The following is a 20307-nucleotide window of genomic DNA, read 5'->3' as shown; positions in this document are numbered from 1 at the left end:
GCCATTCAGCATGTTCAAGCTTGGGGAAGGCCTGAGGCAACCTAGTGGTCTGAGAAAGGCAGCTCACCTTTATCTGTCCTGGAATCAGTTTTACTCTACAGGTCCCAAGAGGTCCTATCCCAGAGGCAGCACTTGAGGCCAGTCCACCCAGAATACTAAGCCATCCTGAATAACCCCTGCTGCCCCCATGTGGCCTGAATTGGCACTGAAGCTTCTAGATGTTCACCCCTCCCTCTCAGCTTCTGGATAATCATGCCCTCCTGAGAACTGCATCCAGTGCAGAGACCACCAATGGGGGTGGAAGGGCCTGGAAACCTCCACAGGAAGTGGCATCTAAGCTAAGGCAAGTTCCAACCAGGATAATGTGTAGAATGGAGAAACAGCTCTGTATTTTTTTGAGTATGTTTCCAAATTCTTACCTAACAAGGTAATGATGGCAAACTGATTTCACCCAGTGTTTCTTGATTGTTAGCATCTGCCCAAAGGACACTACTGTGGTAGTGGAAATTCGTTTGTATCCAAGAACCAAAGTGTCTTGCTAGACTAATGATACCTGTCATGAAGAAATAGAAGTACTCTATAAGGTCCCATATCAGGGTGAGGCTAAGCCATAAAGCAGGAAACAGAAGACTGGGGAAGGAGAATTTAATGTGGGAAGGTTAGGATGTGGACTCTGGCAGAGGGGCATTCTGGCCCTGGTCTTGGGCAAGCAGACTCAGAAGCAGTGAGTGCAGGGCCCGGCAGACAGGTGTGTATCCCAGGCGGCTCAGGTGAAGATAATCATACATGTCATGATGGCTTATGGTACCATCAGAGTGCACAAAGCCAGGGTCAGCATCCAGGAAGTGGGCCCGTGGGTGGCCTGCCAATGCTGCCCGTACCAGCTCGTTTACCTTTCGGTTCTTCTCCCGAAGTGGGTTTGGGTGCTGACCCCTTGGAAGCAGGCCCTGAGGAGCAACATGAAGAGTCTTAAGATGTCTACCAGTTTCTGGCTACTCTGTTACCTGTCCATTGCTCACTGTAAGGTTTCTACCCGCAAAATACACTATGGATGGAAAAGTAGAGAAGGCAGAAGGGTAGTTCCCCATACCACATCCTTCCATCCAATCAGCAAGAACTGAGTGCCAGCCAGTGATACTTTTCCAAGTATCACTCATAAAAATGTTGACATGGCAGTGCCCCATTCAAAGGAGGAAATGTCCCAGCCTAAATACATACACTCTACAAATGCCTGACAACTTTTGCCTACACCCTTTTGGGCAGTGAAGGTTTAACACTTGCAGAATCGAGCAGTTCCTTGGGCAAAAGGGGTTATCTGGCCCCTGAACATGTCTTCCATTACTGCTACTCTTATGGGTGTAGCAAACTACTGCATGTTGCCAAGAATTGTGTCAGCTGGGTGACATCTAGGAGGTCCCTGACCACTGCCATTCTTCCCTTCCAAGTTTCCCAGCCTCTCACCAGCACCACGACCCGAGCCTGGGGCTGCCGCTGGTTCACCAGTTGTACAATGGCCTTGATGCCACCAGTCACCTGCTCTGGTGTGTGGTCATGGTTGTTGGTGCCCACCCAGACCACCACAATCTGTGGAAAGAGGGGCACAATGCAGTGGTGAGGTGACTGGCAAAAGGTGCTTTAGCTTCCTACTCAAGTTTCACTCACCTTGGGCCGGATGTGTTCTAGCTCCCCATTCTCTAGCCGCCACAGTACATGCTGTGTACTGTCACCACCAATGCCAAAGTTAAGCGCGTGCAAAGGAGAAAAGAGCTCTCGCCAGATCTGTGGGTAAAATGTATGGGCACGAGCATCCTCAGCATGGCCCACCACCCCCTATCCAGGCTTTAATCAAATGCCATTATGAAAAAGCCTTGCTTTATAGAAGCAGTCTGGTTAAATCTCACTTTGACAAATCCCAGTACCTTGTAACCTCTTAATGGTAACCTATTAGTCTCATTAACTAGAAGCAAGGTTCATTTTATGGAAATCAGTCTGCTTGAGCCACACATAGCCAATAACACTGTGGCTGAATTTTATTTTGATAAAAAACCTTTATGGTTTAACGTTGGAAAGACATGACTGGGCCTCCCCTGTGGAGCACCATTACAGTTGACTTTTGCTTTGCATAAACCCAATAGGGCTGTTGCTCTACTTTAAGCAAACAATAAAGAGCCTCACCCTAGGCAATCTTCTTGGAAAAAAGCTTCATTTTAAGCCTGACAAACTCTGGGTACACACTTCCTTGTCAGCAGATTATTCCACTTAGGGAGATTCTCCGTGCACAGCTGCCTCAGGCCATTTCGAGTACCCCACATCTAGTCAGGCCAGTGTTCTCAGCCATTCGTGTCACTCAGGACACAAGCCTGGTAAAGCAGAAGGGGATGGGTCTCACCTCGCACTGGTGCATTAGTTGGACCAAGGAGTCCCCAATGAAGACGACTTCGGGTTCCTTGTCTTTGCTGTCGGCCACGAATCGATGGTGCTGTGGGAACGCACGAAGGGAGTGTGTGACAGTTAATGGCACGCACGCTCCGTGCCCCCTGCTGTCTTGCTTTGTCAGGCAGTACTATCCCAATTGCCCTGAGCTTCCCGGATAGGCCATGAGAATTACGCATCTCGTACCACCCCCACCCTCCGCGCACCTCTCTCCCCCCCTCCCCCGGAGCCGACCTCTTTGAGTACACCGGGCGTGATCGCCTACCAGAGACATCCATCGCCCGTCGCCCTGCTGGTCTTGCACCGGAGTGGGCTTGCTGGCTGGATTCTCCTTTTCGCTCATCTTGGTGCTGCAGCTCCTGCGGAACAGTTAGTGTGGTCCGCTGGAGAGTGATCCCGCAGGCGGAGGCTCCGCCACGCCCACTCCTACCCTTCCGGACAACAATGGACCGTCCCGGCGCGCCCACTCTCCCGAAGGGCGAAGGCCGACCTAGGGCACCCCCCCCCCAACCTCCACAGGCAGAAACCTTAGCTTAGGAGGGAGGGGGAATCGTTGAGAACACTGTCCTCCCCCAAGGAGGCCGCGCAGTGGGCTCGTCTGGCACTTCCCGCCCTGGCCTTAGGCTCTCCGGCTGCGACGGCTAGCTCGCCCCGGACTGGAGGCGGGGCAGGCGACACCATCCAGCGCCCGTGGCGGGGGAGGAGGAGCAAACCACCCAGTGGCGTTACGGGGAGGACTCATCTACCTGAAAAGCCGAGAGTGGGTAGGGAAAATCTAGCGCTGTTCTTTGGAGGAAAAAATAATTTGCTGTAGGGAGAGAAAACGGTGGACGGGACCCCCTACTGTGAGGGTGTGCCCGATACACGTGGTGGTGGGGGTGGAGGGAGCTAGTGGGTGAGTTCATTCTTGGATCCCTTGAGGGGTGGCTCGTAGGCACCTGGTCAGGAGAGGACTCTCCCATTTTCTATTGGTATGGGGGACAGAAAAGGAAGATGGCAAAATGTAACAATTAGAGACCTGTTTTGAAGGAGGCACTCTAAGGTGGCGCCAGTGGTATAGGGAAGCTATCTGTTCGTGGGCTTCCTCTCCTTGAAGCACCAGCTTGTTACTGTTATAATACTGGAGAATGAACCCAGGACCTTTTCTCACTGACATCCCTTGCCTTTTTTGAGACAGGGTCTCGTTAAATTGAATAGGCTGGGCTCAAACTTGTGATCCCGCCTTAGCCTTCCAGAGTACTAAATTATGGGCCAATGCCACCATGTGTGGTTCAGGGTCTTTTTTTTTTAATGACGTAAAATCAAAAGTACGTATTTGTCCATTCAAGATACCATAGGGCTTGCATGGAAAGTAGAAAAAGTTGAAGAAAGAGAAAGGAAACTAGAGATGTCTCTAGAGCCCAGATCTAGATAGCCTGGCACCCCTCCAACAGATCATCTTGCAGATCTGAGGCCTCTGCTCCCTGCTGCACCCAACAACTTCAACTGGGTGTCTAGGTCCTGAAATTCACATTAAAGGTCAAGGCCACCTAGAGTAGCACCTCTTCTGCTCTGGCTTCAAATTAATCTCAGACTCCAAATTAATTTTGTTCTGAAGGACAAGATGAAGGTCTCATTTGCCTCTAAATGTCCTGGTCATTTTCTTGTAACTCCATCTTCAGGTCATACCTTCCTCTGTATTCATCCCTCTGGATAGATTGGACCTGGGGCATAGAGTTGAATCTTACTTACTGTATTTATGTTTTGTCTCAATCCACTTCCCTGGAACTGGCCAAAGCACATGGGTGGGTGCTCAACAAGTACAGTATTTGCCGAATGAATATTAAGTGAATGAGTAGGGTGCTGGCCTTATCCATGTGTTGTGGGAGACAGATTCAGAGTTGAGAGATCAGAATTGTGATTGAGAAAAGATACAGGGAACCTCTTGGAAAGGAGGGAGAATGCATGTGTATGTGTGTGGTAATACGGATCAAAACTACAGGAGTTCTGCCACTGACCCACGTTCCCAGCCTCCTTCTGCTTTAAAAAAATTTTTTTTGGCTGGATTGGTGGCACACACCTGTAATTCCAGCACTCAGGAGGCCGAGGCAGGAGGATTGCTGTGAGTTCGAGGCCAGCATGAGCTACTTACTGATTTCAAGGCTAGCCTGAACTACATAGTGAGGCCTTGTCTCAAAAAATAAATTTAAAAAAAAGTTTTTGGACACAGGGTCACTCTAAATTTCCCAGTTTGAACTTTTGATCCTCTTGCCTCAGTCTCCAGCGTGCTGGGGTTACAGGCTTGTACCAGGATGATTGCCTTATAACTTAATGTTAAGATTTGAAGGGGTAAATGTAGACAGGTAAATTGGAGAGGCAGAGGTGTAGTTTTTGAAGCAAAGTTTAAGTGAAAAACAAAGCTTCCAAGCATTCACTCATTCATCAGGCACTGTTTCAAGACAGTTGTATAGATTCATTCCATTCTTTTAGTAACCGTATGAAGGATGGACTATTACTAACCCCATTTTACAGATCAGGAAATGGAAGCCCTGAACAGTCACTAACTTTTCCAGAAGTCACAGGGCTCAACTATGCCCAAGCTTTGAACTTGGGTAGTCTAGCTCCAGAGGCTAGCTCTGAATAGAGACTAAAGTAATAATGATTCTCCAGGAATGAAGTCCATGGTTGGAGATAAGGTAAGTCTGCACTGTGCTCCACTTCGAGCCTCATCTCTTATCTCCAGGCAGTGCGCCAATAACCTTTTAAACCAATCAGCATTCAAGGAGGAGGCGGGCCTAGGAGACTTCACAGCCAATTGGTGGACAGGTAGTGCCAAGGTCAAGAGACTGGAAAGGGTAGAGCTATAACCGGCACTCTGGGGACCTCGCGCCTCTGTTCAGAACGTGCAAGTCAAAGGGCGTGGCGGGGGCATGCGCATGCGTGTAGTGCGCATGCGTATAGCGCGCCCACCTCCTGGCGAGAGCGCCCAGCAGCTTCGAGGCTAGCGTAGTCGCGGAAAAAAAGCCATTGCTTCCCACACCCACGTGGAGTAAGTGAGTGTGCCGGGTCCTTGGGACTGAAGAGGCTCAGATACCCAGCCCCCACCTACCATACCTCACCCCTTTAATTCAGCGCCCAATGCCCTACCTCAACTGCCCCAGACTGTCTCCTGCTCTAGGCCTTCCCTCATGACCAGTGTCTTGTCTTCTGTCTTTATTTCTGTCCTCCCGAGGTTTTCTCATCCTCTCAGATTCTCTCACAGCTCTTTCTCTACCATCTCACTTCTCTTTTTGCATCTTCCTGTAAGTTCTCTGCTCCTGCATTTCTCCTAGGTCTAAAGTCCCAGGCTGGTCCCCTAAATCAGATGAATCCCATGATTCATATCCCATCCTCCATCTTTTTTTTTTTTTTTTTTTTTGTCTTTTTCCTTTTCATTGGTACCAGGGATCGAACTCACGACTGCCTGCTTGCAAGGCAGGCGCTTATGCCACTGAGCTAAATCCCCAGCCCCATCCTCCATCTATTTGCCTACTTCCCTCTTTCTAGTTGTTTCCAGTATCACAACCAGTTAAATAAATAAATATTTTTAAAAATTGTGTTTACACCTCACCTTAACTATCTCTAATCTTTCTCTGTCTTTTTTTTCACTTTTGATACAAGATCTCGCTATGCAGTTCAGGCTGGCCTTGAGCTCACTTTCTAGCCCAGCCTGGTCTTGAGCTCCCAACCATCCTCTTGCCTCAGCCTCTTGAGTGCTGGGATTACAGGCGTGCGCCACTATGCCCAGCTCTCTTCTCAGTTTGTTGCTTTCCTGATTTTTCTACATCTGATGACCACTGTCCCTTTTTCTTCCAGGACACAATGGACCCCTGGAGGCCAGCCCGTCAGCCTTGCCAGCAGCCTGAGAAACCTAGCCGTGTACGTCGTCGGAAGACTAGGCGAGAGCGGAATGAAGCCCTGGTGGGCAGCCGCCGGCCACTGGCCCATCAGGATCCTCCTATGTCCAGGCAGGACCTACCTGTTGCCCTCCAAGATCCTGTGGTCCCTGCTGCCTCCAAGCTTGTGGTCATAACCCAGGGCCGGCTGAGCCGGGAGCACCGGGGTCTTTTCAACCATGAGGTGAAATCCCTGGATGTGGCCCGGCTGCTTGACAGTGGGTCCCTGGAGCTAAGCACTCCCCGGCTCCCCACTAAGCCTTCCTCTAGCCCACCCAGGATTCAAGAGCCAGTCTTACAGTCAAGGGGCAAGGAGAACCAGGTTCCTGGGGGCTCAGGCCCAGGCCCACCTAATTCTCCAGAACTCCCTGGCTTGGGGCAACTTCTAGGAGAGCTGCAATGCCAACTGATTTTGCCAGAGGCCTTCCCCGGGAGGAACCTGGTGCAGGAAGCCAGGAATGCCATCATAGGAACCTTACAGGCCCTCCATGGCTGTGTGCCTGATCTTGCCCTGGTGCTCCAAGGCTGCCAGTCGCCATTGCCAGGTGAGCAAGCCTGCCTCCTGCCCTATTTCCTCCTTTCCCTTCTCTGCTCTAGCCCACCTGTCCCACATACTTTTTTCCTGTGTGCCAGGAACCAAATCTGAGGTTCCTGAGAGACAAAGAATGACACCTACCTGGATCAACAGGCCTGAACAGGCCCCAAGAGAAGGGAGGCAGAGGAAGCAACAGGGGACAAAGGACTGCTTTACTGTGCCTCATACGTCCAGCACTCCCACTTCACACAGGATGAACCTGGCGCCACCAAGAGGTCCTTGGCCACCCTCTTTGTCCTTGTTGCCTTCACCTTCTGGGGCAGCATGGGGTCCCCCCACAGCCTTTGACCTACTAAAAAGCATTTGGCTTGTAGGCACACCACCTCCTCCGCGCCACTGGTGTGTCAGCCAACCTCAGCCCCTGCCTTACCCATCACCTTTGTTGCCCCGAACTTCTGACCTGGACTGGAGCCCCAGCTCCCCTGCCCCACTGCCCAGTCTCTCCTGGGTAGTAGCTCAGAGCAGTCCAGAAGCCTGGTCCTTTCCACCCATGAGACTGTACTGAGGGGGCTGAGGCTGTGTCTGGGGCAGGGTATCCTCATACCCAGTCACCTCAATAAATTTCTTTTTCCTTGGTCCTTTTGGTTTTCAGTGAGTTAGATGACCCAGGAAAGTACCTTTCATTAGCTCTGAGTTCTAAGACCAAAATGAAGGACAAGGCACTATCACTTGTTCCCTTCCTGGGGCCAGAGGGGCCAATAGGATGTTGAAACTTGGGACCTCAGTTAGTCCAACACATCCACCCACATTGGCCAGCTAGATGTCTGACACTGAGCTTTAGCCATACAGGGGCCGAGACTGAGTGAACCCGGGCCCTTAGGAGACACCTAGTCTAGTGGTGGGGGAATCCCAGCTCCCAGCTGCTTCTGGGAGAAAGATGCAGAGGCTAGGGAGTCCAAGAAACAAGATACAGCTGCATAGAAGAGCAGGCACAGGTCCTGTACTTTAAATTGTTTTTATTTTTGTTTGAGACAGGGTTTGCTATATAGTCCAGGATGGCCTGGAACTCACAGTGAGCCTCCTGTCTAAACCTTCCAAGTGCTAGGATTACAAGCATATACCCATTCCTGGCTTGTATTTTTAAAGATTGGTAGAAACTTGGTAGTTGGTGGGAAAGAAGGAACATTTACAGCAAAGAGAACATGGCAGGACCTGCAAGAGGGCAGAGATGGAGGGGTTGAGAAGGGCATGACTATTTTTATTTAGCTCCTGTACTTAGATCACTCTGGAACCTAGTCAGTCCATTTGGTTTCCCTTTGAAGAGCTCCTGGTCTGGGATCACAGGGAACAGAGTAAATTACATGATCAGGTACGAGTGGCAGATCAGGGCTGAATTTAGCCCACAGACATTTTCTCCCACCTAAAATATAAATAGCTTCAAACATACTACAGTCTTCTTTTTTTTTTCAGTCTTTTTTTTTTTTTTTTTTTTAAATCGGTACCAGGGATCGGACTCACGACTGCCTGCTTGCAAGGCAGGCCCTTATGCACTTGAGCTAAATCCCCAGCCCCCAGCCTTCATTTTTGTTACCAAGTTCAGCTGCCTGGTTAAAAAAGTTTTTCTTTTTAAATTATTATTATTTGTTTCTTTGTTTTTTTGAGACAGAGTTTCACAGTGTAGTTCAGGTTGGCCTTGAATTTACTATGGAATCCAGGCCGGCTTTGTACTTGCAGGAGTCCTGCCTCAGCCTTCCAAGCGTTGTGTGTTACCACACCCAATTACTCTTCAGTTTTGAGACAGGGTCTTGCTAAATTGTTGGGACTGGGCTTGAAATTTTGATCTCTGATCTCTGCCTTCTGAGTGCTGGGATTACAGGCAGTATGTCTTAACACCTGGTTTCAGAATACCATTTTAAAGTCAGGAGTGGTGGCACACAACTGTAATCCCAGCACTCTGGGAGACTAAGGCAGGAGGATCAATTGAGCCCAGGAATTTGAGACCTGTCTGGGCAAAACAGTCAGTCCTTATTTCAAACTAAATAAATAAACTTTTAATATATAATAAAAATAACACATATATGTATATATATAAGTATGTAAAAATAATTTATACTACTGTTTTCTCTGAGTTTACTGAAGAGAATGATGTGCTGGTGTTGTACATACAATTGAATGCAGATGTCTTGTGCTCTGAGGTGATTTGCAGATGACAATGCATGATACATGTACCATTGTTGCCCCCTGATTGATGTGCTGTGAAATTTTGTATTTTTCTTTTTTTTCCTTTAAAATAAAATGGAGCTGGTTGTGGTGGTGCATGCCTGTAATACCATTTATTTATTTACTACTTAGCACCTTTGGGAGGTTGAGGCAGGAGGATTGTAGCATGTTTGTGACCAGCCTGTGCTACAGAGTGAGCTCAAGCCCCCCCCCTTTGGTGCCAGGGATTGAACTCATGGTGACATGCTTGCTAGGCAGGCACTTATGCCACTGAGCTAAATCGTTGGCCCACTCAAGGCCACTTTGAACTGCATAGTGAAACCCTGTCTTAAACAGACAATAAAATAAAAATAAAATAAAATAAAATAAAATAGATTTTTAAAGAATAATAAAGATAAAGCCTGGCATCATGGCACACTCCTATTAAAGCAGCACTTAAAAGCCTGAGCAGGAGGATCACCAGCCTGGACTGAGTATCTAGTTCAAGGCCATCCTGGACTATGTAATGAGATCCTGTCTTAAAAACAGTGGTAAATAGTAATAAAAATGATGTTTTGAACAGCAGCAAATTTTCTGCAGTGGAAGGAGAGGGATGAAACTGGGAATGTTGATTGGAATCTTATCAGGAAGATCAAGCTGAGGAATTTGCAGGACTCCTGGTTGCCCTCAGAAACCACAGCATGGATTTGAACAGAGTGAGCTGGATTAGGAGATCACTGGACTGAATGAGTGGGTCACCAGTTTATGGTGGGAAAAATGGCAATGCTGAGATTTGAACCTCGGCAGCTTGAGTGCATGCTCCTGGATGTCTCACACATCGTCCTGGTTGTCTTCATCTCACAGCAACCCCATTTCACACTCTGGTAAGAAGTGACAGCCGGGTATGGTGGTTGTGGCAGAGAGCTCTGTCGCCTTAGAGTTGTGTGACCTAGAGCTAGTGGCTCGCCCTCTGTTCTTCTGCAGGCACTTCACAAAGATGCAGGCTGGGAGTGGCTACTATGAACAGATCAATGGGTAGTCAAAGAATAGTTCGGGGACTACACTGAGGGCAGGTCAGAACGGAGCTCAGGCCTGGGGGCTGTGAACTGTCCGAGGGACTGCAGTCTGAAGGAGGCTTGGCTTGTGGGACTGAGTTCAATGGAAAACAACGGGAACCAAAGGCATCCACAAGGCTCCAGAGAGGACAGAATTGAAGCTGGGGCGGGTGACAAAAGATAGGAAACGTGCATCCTCTCTCTAGTGGGGAGAGCAGCGACCAGGTTGGGCCATCTGGATAGAGAGGGGCGGGGACGGCTGCACCCAGCGGCCCCTTTAATCGGGGGCGCGCTGACCGTTCCCGCGCGCTCTCGCCTCCGTCGCCGGCCGGAGCCGGAGCGGGGCCGGGGCCGAGCGGGCGGAATGGAGCCCCGGTGCACGCCTGCGTTGCGCCGCCTGCTACCGCCGCTTCTGCTCCTGCTGCTGCCACTGTCCCCGCGCGCTCGGGCCAAGTACGTGCGGGGCAACCTCAGCTCCAAGGAGGTGAGCATGCAGGGCCCTCCCCAGCTGCCCGCCAGCCGGGGCGGTGGGGGCACCACGGAGACAGGTGCCGCCCCGCCCCCTGCCCCCCCCCCCCCCCGGCGGAACTGGGAGCCGCAGCCGGCCGGGTGGGGAGCAGGTAGCGGAGGATCGGAGATGCGAGGCTGCGGGGCTGAAGCCAGACCCCGGGGGTGTATGGGGGACATGGAGGTCAGAGCTAGGTGGGGAGGGGGCCAGTTGGGAGAGCGGAGCGGGACGCCGGTCAAGGCCGAGGTGGTGCTGAAGGGACAGCAGTCTTTGCTCCGCAGAGAGCCAGAGTTCAGCTACCCTTACGCTCAGGGCCGAGAGGGGCGGTTTGGAAGATTCCCCAGCTTGGGATGGTCTCTGGGACTGCCGTGGGGCGGAGGTGTGTGTGCATAACTGGGGGGATGCGGGTGGCAGGGTGGCTGGGACCAAAGGTGGCTAAGATGGTCACCTTGCCCTCCAGGGTCTTTCTCTGGTTTCCTGGAAAATGGAGACAGGAGTGTCTGAGGGGAGGGGAGGGTAACTTAGTGGTGGTGGGGGTTGCATCTCGGGAAAAAAAAAATCAAGATGGTAGGAGTCCTGGACCCCTGGCAAACGGATCTGGAAAGAATTATGAAGGTGACTTGGGCTTGCAGTATTTGGGAAGCCAGGGACCTGAGGGTAGGGAAGAGAAGTTGAAGGTCTATGAAGTCCAGGAGAGCTCTCAAAGGTCTAGGAAGAGGGTCTGACTAGGCCGCTTTGCCAGGACTGGGTGTTCCTGACAAGGTTTTGTTTCCTCTCGGATTACGGGCGACTTGACTTCCGTTTCCGCTACCCTGAGGTGAGTCTCCCCCAACCACTTCAAGCTGAGGCTGGGTACTCCCTTGGCCCTCAAGGCAAGGGTAGTCCAGCCCCTCACATTCCCTCAAACCTCGGATTCTCTGGGTCTGCAGGCCAAGTGCTGTCAGAACATCCTTCTCTATTTTGATGACCCATCCCAGTGGCCAGCTGTGTACAAAGCAGGGGACAAGGTGAGGGTTGTGAGATTATAGGGGGAGGGGAACAGAAAAGTCCTTGATGGCCAGGGAGTGACTCTGTCTCTGCCTTCCCTAGGACTGCCTGGCCAAGGAGTCAGTGATCAGGCCAGAGAACAACCAGGTCATCAACCTTACCACCCAGTATGCCTGGTCAGGCTGTCAGGTGCGGGCAGTGGGCAGGTGCTGAAGGTCAAGGGCCTGGCAAGCAATGGAGGACAGTCTTCAGCCTTGTCCTGGCTCCCCCTCAGGTGGTGTCAGAGGAGGGAACACGTTACCTGAGCTGCTCCAGCGGTAGAAGCTTCCGCTCTGTGCGAGAAAGGTGGTGGTACATCGCGCTTAGCAAGTGTGGGGTAAGTGGCCGGTGGGGCCAGCTGGTCCTTTTCCTCCTGTGGACCCCTTTGCCTGCCCAGGGTCCCCCTTAGGCCTCCACACTCCCCATAGGGAGAGGGACTGCAGCTGGAGTATGAGATGGTCCTCACCAATGGCAAGTCCTTCTGGACACGGCACTTTTCAGCCGATGAGTTTGGTGAGTAGTTATCTGGTGAACTAGAGCCAGGATCTCTGTGGGAGCTCGGAATTGGTGCCTGCTGAGGATACTCACTCCATCAACTATTTCTTCCTTCCACCAAATCGTAGGGATCCTGGAGACAGATGTGACCTTCCTGCTTATCTTCATCCTCATCTTCTTTCTCTCCTGTTACTTTGGATGTGAGTTCAGCATATAGTGGGGGGTATGAGATGTGTGTGTGGGGGTGGAGCATGGAAAATGTGCTGCCCTCCCTTCTGTCTGTGACCAGCCTTTTCATGTCTTCCTAGATTTGTTGAAAGGTCGTCAGTTGCTCCACACAACTTACAAAATGTTCATGGCTGCAGCAGGAGTGGAGGGTAGGTTTAGAGTTACCCAGCTTTTGAGTTCTGTGGGAGGAGAGACTTGGAACCCATATATCTGGGTCTAAGGGAGAAGGAGCTGAGAACCTGCCCCCCTGGGTCCTGGGGAATGAATGGCGGGGGCCTGGACCTCTGGGTCTGAGGAAGGAGGGCTGCTGGGTGCCTGGACTCCTTGGCTTATGGGTGGAGGGCTAGGACCTTGAGCTGTAGGTTTGAGGGAAGCGGGGTAGGGGGCAACTAACTCCAGAATCTAGCAGATAGTAGTGGAGAATCTGGAGTCCTAATGGGGATGAAGTAGACTTCATGTCATCTGTGTCACAGTGCTATAGGACAGTGATCCCTACAGCTAGTTTCTGTCCTTTCCCTCTCTGACCATTGCTCCTCCAGTCTTGAGCCTCCTGTTTTTCTGCATCTACTGGGGTCAGTATGCCACCGATGGCATTGGCAATGAAAGTGTGAAGATCCTGGGTGAGCATGGAGTCAGCTGTGGGAGTGCTGTGGGAGAGCGGTACTCTCCCAGCCATCTCTGAACCCTTCTTTCTTCCCCAGCCAAGCTGCTCTTCTCCTCCAGCTTCCTCATCTTCCTGCTTATGCTCATCCTTCTGGGGAAGGGATTCACGGTGACACGGTGCCCGGGCAGGAGTGCTCCTTGGGTGGCTGGGTTGGGGAGCTGCGTAGGGGTGGGTGGGCATGGGGGGTGGCCACTCCCTCCTCCCTGACGACCCCCACCCCTGCTTCCTCTTCTCATGGGCTGCCGCCAGGGGCCGCATCAGCCACTCCGGCTCCGTGAAGTTGTCTGTCTACATGACACTGTACACTCTTACCCACGTGGTGCTGCTCATCTACGAGGCCGAAGTGAGTCCCCCAGCCCCTGCCAAGTCCCTCCTTTCCCAGACTATTGGTGGCCTCCTTCTCCTTGACCTCCCTGCTGCTGCCCTTCCTCACCTGGTGTCTTCCTGGCTTTCTTCTCTCTGGGTGATTCCTTGACCTCCTCTCAGGAGCTTTCTTCCTTTTCCTTCTGCTTCTGTCTGTGACATTTAAGCTCTGTGTCTAAGACTTCAGGTGTCGTACAGAACTGAATTCCTCACTGGCTCTCCCACTTCCTAGATGGCTGACTTTGGGTGATGACTCCCAAACCTGTTTCCCTCTTTGAAAATTAGGAGGACCTTACCCATCCTCTGAGGCTTTGTATCATGTTATGGCTCTAGTCAAGGTCTTCATGCTCAGCCTCAGTCTCCCCCCACCCCTCATAAAATGGGAAATAGTAAGACTTTCCTTGTTGAGTTGATGCTAATGGAAAAGCTTGCACATGGCAGGCCTTTGTCCCCATGCTGGGCACAAGATAGCCGATGTTGCCTCTTCCTAGCTTTTTTGTCCTCTCTACCTCTATATGCTTCTATCTCCATCCCTGACTTCCCTGATGCTCCTGTTCTGACCCAGTAACTCTGTTCCCTGGGTACCCAGTGGTGGGGGCCAGGGCAGAAGGCCAGTGCTATGATTAACTCTGTCCTGTGGGTCCAGTTCTTCGATCCAGGCCAGGTACTGTATACATATGAGTCTCCGGCCGGCTACGGGCTCATCGGGCTGCAGGTGGCAGCCTATGTGTGGTTCTGCTACGCCGTGCTCATCTCCCTGCGCCACTTCCCTGAGAAGCAACCCTTTTACGTGCCCTTCTTTGCTGCCTACACCCTCTGGTGAGATGTGGTGGGCCCCCAACCTGTCTATGCCAACTCAGACCCTCCTCAATAGGGAAGACAGGCTTCCAAGTCAGGTAATTGTCACTCAAAATCTACCACCTCCCCACTTACAAAGATTATCCTCACAAATCAAAAAAAAAAAAAAGGTGAGAATAAAAAATTATTTTCAGAGCCATGGCATGGTGGCACATGCATGTAGTCCCAGTACTCTAGGGGGCTGAGGCAGAAGCATCAAAATGCAAGCACAGCCTGGCAATTTAACAACTTAGTGGGACTGAGTCTCAAAATATAAATTAAGTAAATAAACAAGGATTAGCTCAGTAGGAACATCCTGGGTTCAGCCTTTAGTGTTGTAAAAACAAAAAATTATTGCTTTTTTCTTTTTTTTTTTTTTTTCCGAGACAGGGTCTCACTGTATAGTCCAAGCTAGTCTGGAACTCATGGCAATCCCCTTTTCTCAGGCTCTTGACTTGCCCCCAAATCATTTTTAAGCTGGAGACAGTGGTTCACATCTGTAACTCTAGCCAGTGGGGAGGCTGAGGCAGGAGAATCATGAATTTGAATGAATGTGATCATGACCAATACGGGCTATAAAGTAAGACACTGTCTCAAAACAAAATGAAACAAGAGCCAGTCTCAGTGGTACATGCTCGTAATGCCAGTACTTGTGAGGTTGAGGCAGGAGGATTGCTGTAAGTCTGAGGCCAGTTGGGCCATGTAGCAAGACCCTGTCTCAAACAAAAAAAAAAAAAAAAAAAAAAAAAAAAAAAAAAAAAAAAAAAGAAAAAGAAAAAACAACCCCCTCATACAAAAAACTAAACAAAGAAATAAAAACCAAAATAAGGGTGATAATGTGGTGCAGTGCTTGCAGCCTGTGTAACATGGATAGCACTCTGGGTTCCATTCTCCCACTGGAAAAAAAATTACTTTTGCAGAGTACTTCTCAAGTTGCTCGCCTACAGAATAAAGTGGTTGGTAATATCTCCTGCAAAGGGTTTTCTTGAGCACAAATAGGGCAATATATGGGGCTGTAAAACTTACAAACTCTGCAATCTCAGATAATTCCATTAATTTCTGCCTTGGTGTCATCATCTGTTCATGGGGATGGAAATTGTACCTGCTTCATAGACCCATTGTGAGAGTTAAGTGAATATGTGTGGCTTAAAAATAGCCCAGGTGTGGTGGCACACACTTGTAATTCCATCACTCAGAAGGCTGAGGCAGGACTGTTATTAGTGTGAGGCCAGCCTGAGCTACATAGTAGGTTCAAGGCCACTCTGGACTACATAGGAAAACCCTGTCTCAAACAAAACAAAACAAAACACCAAAAAAAGAAAGAAAGAGAGAGAGAGAGGCCTGGCATTCAATAATTCCTTAATTGTTATCATCTGATAGTCCCATCATCAAACATCAATTGTTTTCCTATTAGCTGCCTAGAGCCCAGTTAAATTCAACCTAGTGTTTGCTTCCTAGAATTTCCCAGTCCAGTAAGATTGTTGTCCTCTTTCAACCTCTGGCTTCAGTTTGGGTTCTGTCTGGGACTGTGTGCATGGCAAAGGAGATGGGGCTGTGGAATGGGATGGAGCCAGAGGCAGTTTCTATCCACCCAATATCTCCTGTGCAGGTTTTTTGCGGTTCCTGTCATGGCACTGATTGCCAATTTCGGGATCCCTAAGTGGGCCCGGGAGAAGATTGTCAATGGCATCCAGCTGGGGATTCACTTGTATGCCCACGGTGTGTTCCTGGTAAGGACATGTGTCCAGTCGGGTGGGAAATGGAAGGGCAGAAGATGCATGAGGCACCTACCCTTGAACTACCGAACATTCTATTCTGAGCTCTTGACCCATCTATCTCCCCTTAACTCTTTAGCCCTTAATCACTCAGAAGACACTACATCTGCCTAGCACGTGAGGCCATGAGTTCATGCTCCAGCAGGGGAAAAAAAAAGAAAAAGAAACAAGATACATGTAGCATACAGACAGACTGCTAGGTAGTCTGCTGTATTCCCTAGAGCACACTTTTCTAATCTTCTGTTCCTCTCTCCTGCTTTTTGTCACTCTGACCTCTTCCCCCAACTCCATTTTCTTTCTCTGTCCCAATCCCCATTCCCATTCCTGACTGTGTCCCCAGACTCTTTCATTTCCCCATTGTCCTCCCCAAGTCCTCCCTCCTCCCATTCTCCCATCATAAGTCACTGTTCAGAAAGAAGCAGTTGGGGTGGGACCATCTGTGGCTTCTGGTGGCCTAGATCTGAAGAATGTTGTCCAGAACTGGGTATCAGAAGGGTTTTGGCATCAAATCTGTTCTTTATCTTGGTTCACATCCTGTTGGATCTTCTTCTTGGTTTTCTTTTCTTTTTTTGTCTTTTTGAGACAGGGTCTTGAGCTCACTTTATAGCCGAGGCTGGTCTTGAATTTGCAATAATTTCCTTGTCCTGGCCTCCCAAGTGCTGGGATTATAGGCATGCACCACCACGCCCAGCTATCTGAGTTTCTTGGGGACAACCCAGCCAGCCAGCCAGCCACCAACTGTCCCCAGGGCTCCTGTCTTGTATGTTTCTTGCTAGGAATATTCATATGCATTTACCCCTGCTCTTTTTCCATTTTCAGAGCAGCCCCAGGGCAGGCTGGATAGCAGTGTACATAGACAGGGGGACACGAAGGCCCAGAGAGGAGTGATGAGCTGCTAGGGGTCCATGGCCTTTGGTGGCACGGCAGGCATGTTAGCTGGTCAACCACAAGGTGTTACATCAGGGGAAGCCAGAAAGGGAAACAGGCACCACTAAGGGGAAACAGGCACCACTGAGGGCCTCAGCTTCTATGGTTCCAGGGAACCATAATGTGTCATAATGTGCAGGGAAAGTACCCAGAAGCCCAAGGAAGGGGCCAGGCTGCCACTCATCACCTCAGAACCTGGTTTAGGTACAGACTCACTCACCTTCCCTGGCCAATACATCTTGAGGCTCTGCAAGAAGTGTGAAAGGGACAGAAAGAGGAAACACTGAGAACCCACCATGTACCCAGCTGGGCTCTGCACCAGTGGTTTTCATTTCTACCCTCTCATCTTTCCAAATAGGCATTGTAATCCCTTTTGGCAGTCAGTGAGGCTCAGGAGGTTTTGTCAATGTGCCCCAGATTCCACACTCAGTGAGTGATGGAGCCAAGAAGTACCCTTGCTGTTATTTCACCTTCAAGTAGCTTCCTTCCTAAAAGCTGTCATGATGGCCCACACATGTAATCCCAGCACTCTGGGAGCCTGAGGCAAAAGGATCACAAGTTCAAGCCCAGCCTGGGCAATTAATTTAACAGGACCCTACCTCCAAAGTACTAAACCATGGGCTGGGAATGTAGCTCCAAGCAAAGGTCTTAGGTTCAATCCCCAGTACATGCTGAGGTGGGTGGGGGAAGCCTAGTACAGGTCAGTGTCCTTGCACCTCTGGCATCTCACCACTCACTGGCTTCCTACATTCGGTGCAGCCTTAGAGGGTTGCGTTAGGCTTCTGGATAATGACAGTGAAGTCACACCTACTGTCTTGTCTTCATGGCTTCAGACTATGGTGATATCCTTATATTCCACCGATATCCACTGAGGGCTTCTATGTGCTCTAGAATACACTGGACATTCAACAGGGAACAGGAGAGTCAAGTTCCTGCCTTTACAGGAAGGCAGAATAGTCTAACACGCTAGACTATTAACTGGTAACTGAGCTGTGTTTATGAAAATATCCTATAATCTGTGTCTCCCAGTATAGTCAAATGAGCCCTTGCATGAGTAGGACGGTGTAGCTGAGAAGCTTAAATTTTAGTTTAATTTTTATTAAATTTAAGCTACATGTGACAGTGGCTATCATACTGGATAGCACATGATGAGGATCTTAACTAGTCATTGATGGCCCAGTGATCAGGACGCTGACAGGCACAGTAGTAAGAGATGTGTTGAGGGGAAAGGTCAGAACTCAGGGTACAGCTGCAGCCCACAGGAGGCACCTAATTCAGTTTGAGTGGCTACATCGAAGTATGCGTGGCATGATGTGATGAAGTGAAGGGGACACTGTATGTTTGTGTTTGTGTGTGTGTGTGTGGTACTGGGGAATCAACATAGGAGCCTTCTGTTGAGCACACCCCCAGCCTATCATCGCCAGCCCCTTTGAAAAAATATGTTGAGACAAGGACTCACTCAGCTGCTAAACTAATTAGGGTGGGGTCAAATTTGCAATTCTCCTAACCTCAGCCTCCTGGAGTGCTATGATTATAGGCAAGCATCACCAAACCCCATTACATAGAGGATACTTTTTAGGACTCCAAACCTGGAGAAAGGACCCAGGTACTTAAGGGCAGGCTTTGGGCTGCGCTAGGCTTTTCCAACCTGTGGCTGACCCCTTGCCCCAGATCATGACTCGCCCGTCAGCGGCCAACAAGAACTTCCCATACCATGTGCGCACGTCGCAAATCGCCTCTGCCGGAACCCCGGGACCCGGAGGCGGCCAGTCGGCGGACAAGGCCTTCCCACAGCACGTCTATGGGAACGTGACGTTCATCAGCGACTCGGTGCCCAACTTCACGGAGCTCTTCTCCATCCCCCCGCCCACCTCCTCCGTAAGCCCTGCGGCCCCAGCGCCAGAGGAGCTGCTGGCGCCGCCCCTGGAGTACCTGACCCCGCTCCCGGCCCCGCCGCCGCCCCCTGCGCCCAGCCGCCTGAGCCCTCCCCCTGCCTTCCGCACACCCCGCGCCCCGACGCCTCGCCGCGACCGCCCCTTGGCGCCCGCGCCCACCCTGCCAGACTGGGTCCTGGCGCTCCTGCGCACGCCCCCGCGGACGCCACGCGCCGTGCCCCCGCCGCCCGCTTTTCGTGGTTCTCCCCCGGCTCCCCGGCCGCCGCCGGAGTTCGCCAGGCGCACTCCGACGCCTCCCCTCGAGTACCTGGCTCCGCTGCCTAGGCGGCCCGCCACCCACTCCTTCCCTGACTGACACGTGCCCATGCTTAGGGTGGTGGGGTTCTTGGGGGGAGGGGGACGGGCCTTCGGTGCCACATCCGCCCCCCCGCGGGTCCCGGACGGCCACTGACCTTGACCCCCCTCCCAGGCCGGGAAGCAGGTGGAGGAGACAGCGGTGGCGGCGGCGGTGGCCCCGAGGGGCCGCGTGGTGACCATGGCCGAGCCGGGCGCAGCCTCCCCGCCCCCTCCCGGTCGGTTTCCCAAGGCGGCTGACCCGGGCTGGGACGGCCCGACGCCGCCCTACCAGCCGCTCGTGCCCCCGACGGCGGCGCCGCACACCGGCTTCACCGAATACTTCAGCATGCATACGGCCGGGGGCCCTGCACCCCCGGTCTGAGCATCCCTGTCCGCCCCTGCCTCATGGGCGCGCACCGGGCCCCGGCTGGGCTCCGGACCCCCGGCCCTGTCCCCGCCCCAGGTCCCACGACCCTCCCCACCTGCCCCCAGCGCCCAAGTGGGGTGCGTTGCGTCCCACCCCTAACCCTCTTGTGCCAAACGGTCCCGCGGGAGCCGCTCTCCCCGTCCCCTCCCTCAGCCCCTGCCCCGAACGGCGCCGGATTCTGGGCTCCCGCTGTTCTGCGATCTTCGGCCCCCTGGCCCCCTCCGAGACCTCTGACCCTGCTGGACTCTGGACAGCCATCGAGACCGCTGGGATTCTGCCCGTGACTCTTCAGGACTGTGCGACCTCAAGCCACTGCACCCGTCACGGATATTGTGAAGCTGGCCTCTCTGAAACCCTCCCTCGGATCTGTGACCGGACCACCGTACTCTGCTCCAGTCTGCATTCCGGGGGGCGTTCTTTCGTGTCCCTAGCAGAGAGACGTTTAACCTTCTTGCCAAAATAAAAAGGATTCATTGAGTTTTTATCTATAACATGCTTCCTTTCTTTGTTTATTCATTTTGAGACAGGGTCTAACTGTGTAGTTCAGACTGGCCTTAAACTCGCTTATAGTAGCCCAGGCTGCCCTCAGACTCCTAAGTGCTGCGATTACAGGCATGAGCCACCATGCCCGGGCCCGACATGCCTCCTTTTATTATTTATTTATTTAGGTTTTATTTTGAGACAAAGTTT

The 20307-nt window shown here is 51.4% G+C and overlaps 3 protein-coding genes across 9 annotated transcripts; 2 read left to right on the top strand and 1 right to left on the bottom strand.

The window, feature by feature from the left end:
- Positions 1-629: 629 nt before the first annotated feature.
- On the bottom strand, positions 630-3052 carry Pafah1b3 (platelet activating factor acetylhydrolase 1b catalytic subunit 3). Its single transcript, XM_005001298.4, has 6 exons — positions 2961-3052; positions 2699-2792; positions 2390-2479; positions 1663-1779; positions 1462-1584; positions 630-947 (listed from the first exon to the last, which is right to left on the bottom strand). The coding sequence occupies exons 2-6, from the start codon at positions 2774-2776 to the stop codon at positions 660-662; spliced, it is 696 nt and encodes a 231-aa protein (XP_005001355.1). The 5' UTR covers positions 2777-2792; positions 2961-3052; the 3' UTR covers positions 630-659.
- Positions 3053-3067: 15 nt separating this feature from the next.
- Prr19 (proline rich 19) lies at positions 3068-9200 on the top strand. Of its 3 annotated transcripts, none has more exons than XM_013146843.3 (3): positions 3068-3197; positions 6268-6892; positions 6981-9200. In XM_013146843.3, exons 2-3 carry the CDS (start codon positions 6274-6276, stop codon positions 7445-7447), a joined length of 1086 nt encoding a protein of 361 aa, XP_013002297.1. In that variant the 5' UTR covers positions 3068-3197; positions 6268-6273; the 3' UTR covers positions 7448-9200. The 3 variants fall into 3 exon arrangements, with proteins under 3 accessions (XP_013002297.1, XP_063108315.1, XP_063108316.1); XM_063252245.1 differs by lacking the exon at positions 3068-3197 and adding an exon at positions 4589-5461; XM_063252246.1 differs by lacking the exon at positions 3068-3197 and adding an exon at positions 4589-5465.
- A 928-nt stretch (positions 9201-10128) lies between these two features.
- Tmem145 (transmembrane protein 145) lies at positions 10129-20108 on the top strand. 5 transcript variants are annotated; one of them, XM_063252842.1, is made up of 15 exons: positions 10269-10620; positions 11387-11461; positions 11574-11651; positions 11734-11820; positions 11906-12007; positions 12099-12183; positions 12294-12365; positions 12474-12542; positions 12933-13013; positions 13095-13173; positions 13307-13400; positions 14067-14239; positions 15867-15987; positions 18631-18837; positions 19771-20108. In XM_063252842.1, exons 1-15 carry the CDS (start codon positions 10501-10503, stop codon positions 19849-19851), a joined length of 1524 nt encoding a protein of 507 aa, XP_063108912.1. In that variant the 5' UTR covers positions 10269-10500; the 3' UTR covers positions 19852-20108. The 5 variants fall into 5 exon arrangements, with proteins under 5 accessions (XP_063108909.1, XP_063108911.1, XP_063108910.1 ...); XM_005008464.4 differs by having other exon boundaries at positions 10322-10620; positions 19324-19795; XM_063252839.1 differs by lacking the exon at positions 19771-20108 and having other exon boundaries at positions 10129-10620; positions 18631-19306.
- The last annotated feature ends 199 nt before the right edge of the window (positions 20109-20307 follow it).

This window comes from Cavia porcellus, unplaced genomic scaffold, assembly GCF_034190915.1.
Source record: "Cavia porcellus strain 051 isolate PalLab524CR breed Dunkin Hartley unplaced genomic scaffold, mCavPor4.1 scaffold_7, whole genome shotgun sequence".
NCBI classification, from domain to species: Eukaryota; Metazoa; Chordata; class Mammalia; order Rodentia; family Caviidae; genus Cavia; species Cavia porcellus.
Note: the sequence above shows the minus strand (reverse complement) of the source record. Positions and strands in the feature narration are given on the sequence as shown.

Excerpts from the sequence above, each read along its gene's own strand:
- Prr19 (XM_013146843.3), top strand. The coding sequence starts at position 6,274 with ATGGACCCCTGGAGGCCAGCCCGTCAGCCTTGCCAGCAGCCTGAGAAA. Across the intron at positions 6,893-6,980 it reads CTGCCAGTCGCCATTGCCAG|GAACCAAATCTGAGGTTCCT; the intron begins GTGAGCAAGCCT and ends CCTGTGTGCCAG.
- Pafah1b3 (XM_005001298.4), bottom strand. The coding sequence starts at position 2,776 with ATGAGCGAAAAGGAGAATCCAGCCAGCAAGCCCACTCCGGTGCAAGAC. Across the intron at positions 2,480-2,698 it reads ACGGGCGATGGATGTCTCTG|CACCATCGATTCGTGGCCGA; the intron begins GTAGGCGATCAC and ends GCGTTCCCACAG. Across the intron at positions 1,780-2,389 it reads AACTAATGCACCAGTGCGAG|ATCTGGCGAGAGCTCTTTTC; the intron begins GTGAGACCCATC and ends TTTTACCCACAG.
- Tmem145 (XM_063252839.1), top strand. The coding sequence starts at position 10,501 with ATGGAGCCCCGGTGCACGCCTGCGTTGCGCCGCCTGCTACCGCCGCTT. Across the intron at positions 13,014-13,094 it reads TGAAAGTGTGAAGATCCTGG|CCAAGCTGCTCTTCTCCTCC; the intron begins GTGAGCATGGAG and ends TTTCTTCCCCAG. Across the intron at positions 13,174-13,306 it reads AAGGGATTCACGGTGACACG|GGGCCGCATCAGCCACTCCG; the intron begins GTGCCCGGGCAG and ends GGCTGCCGCCAG.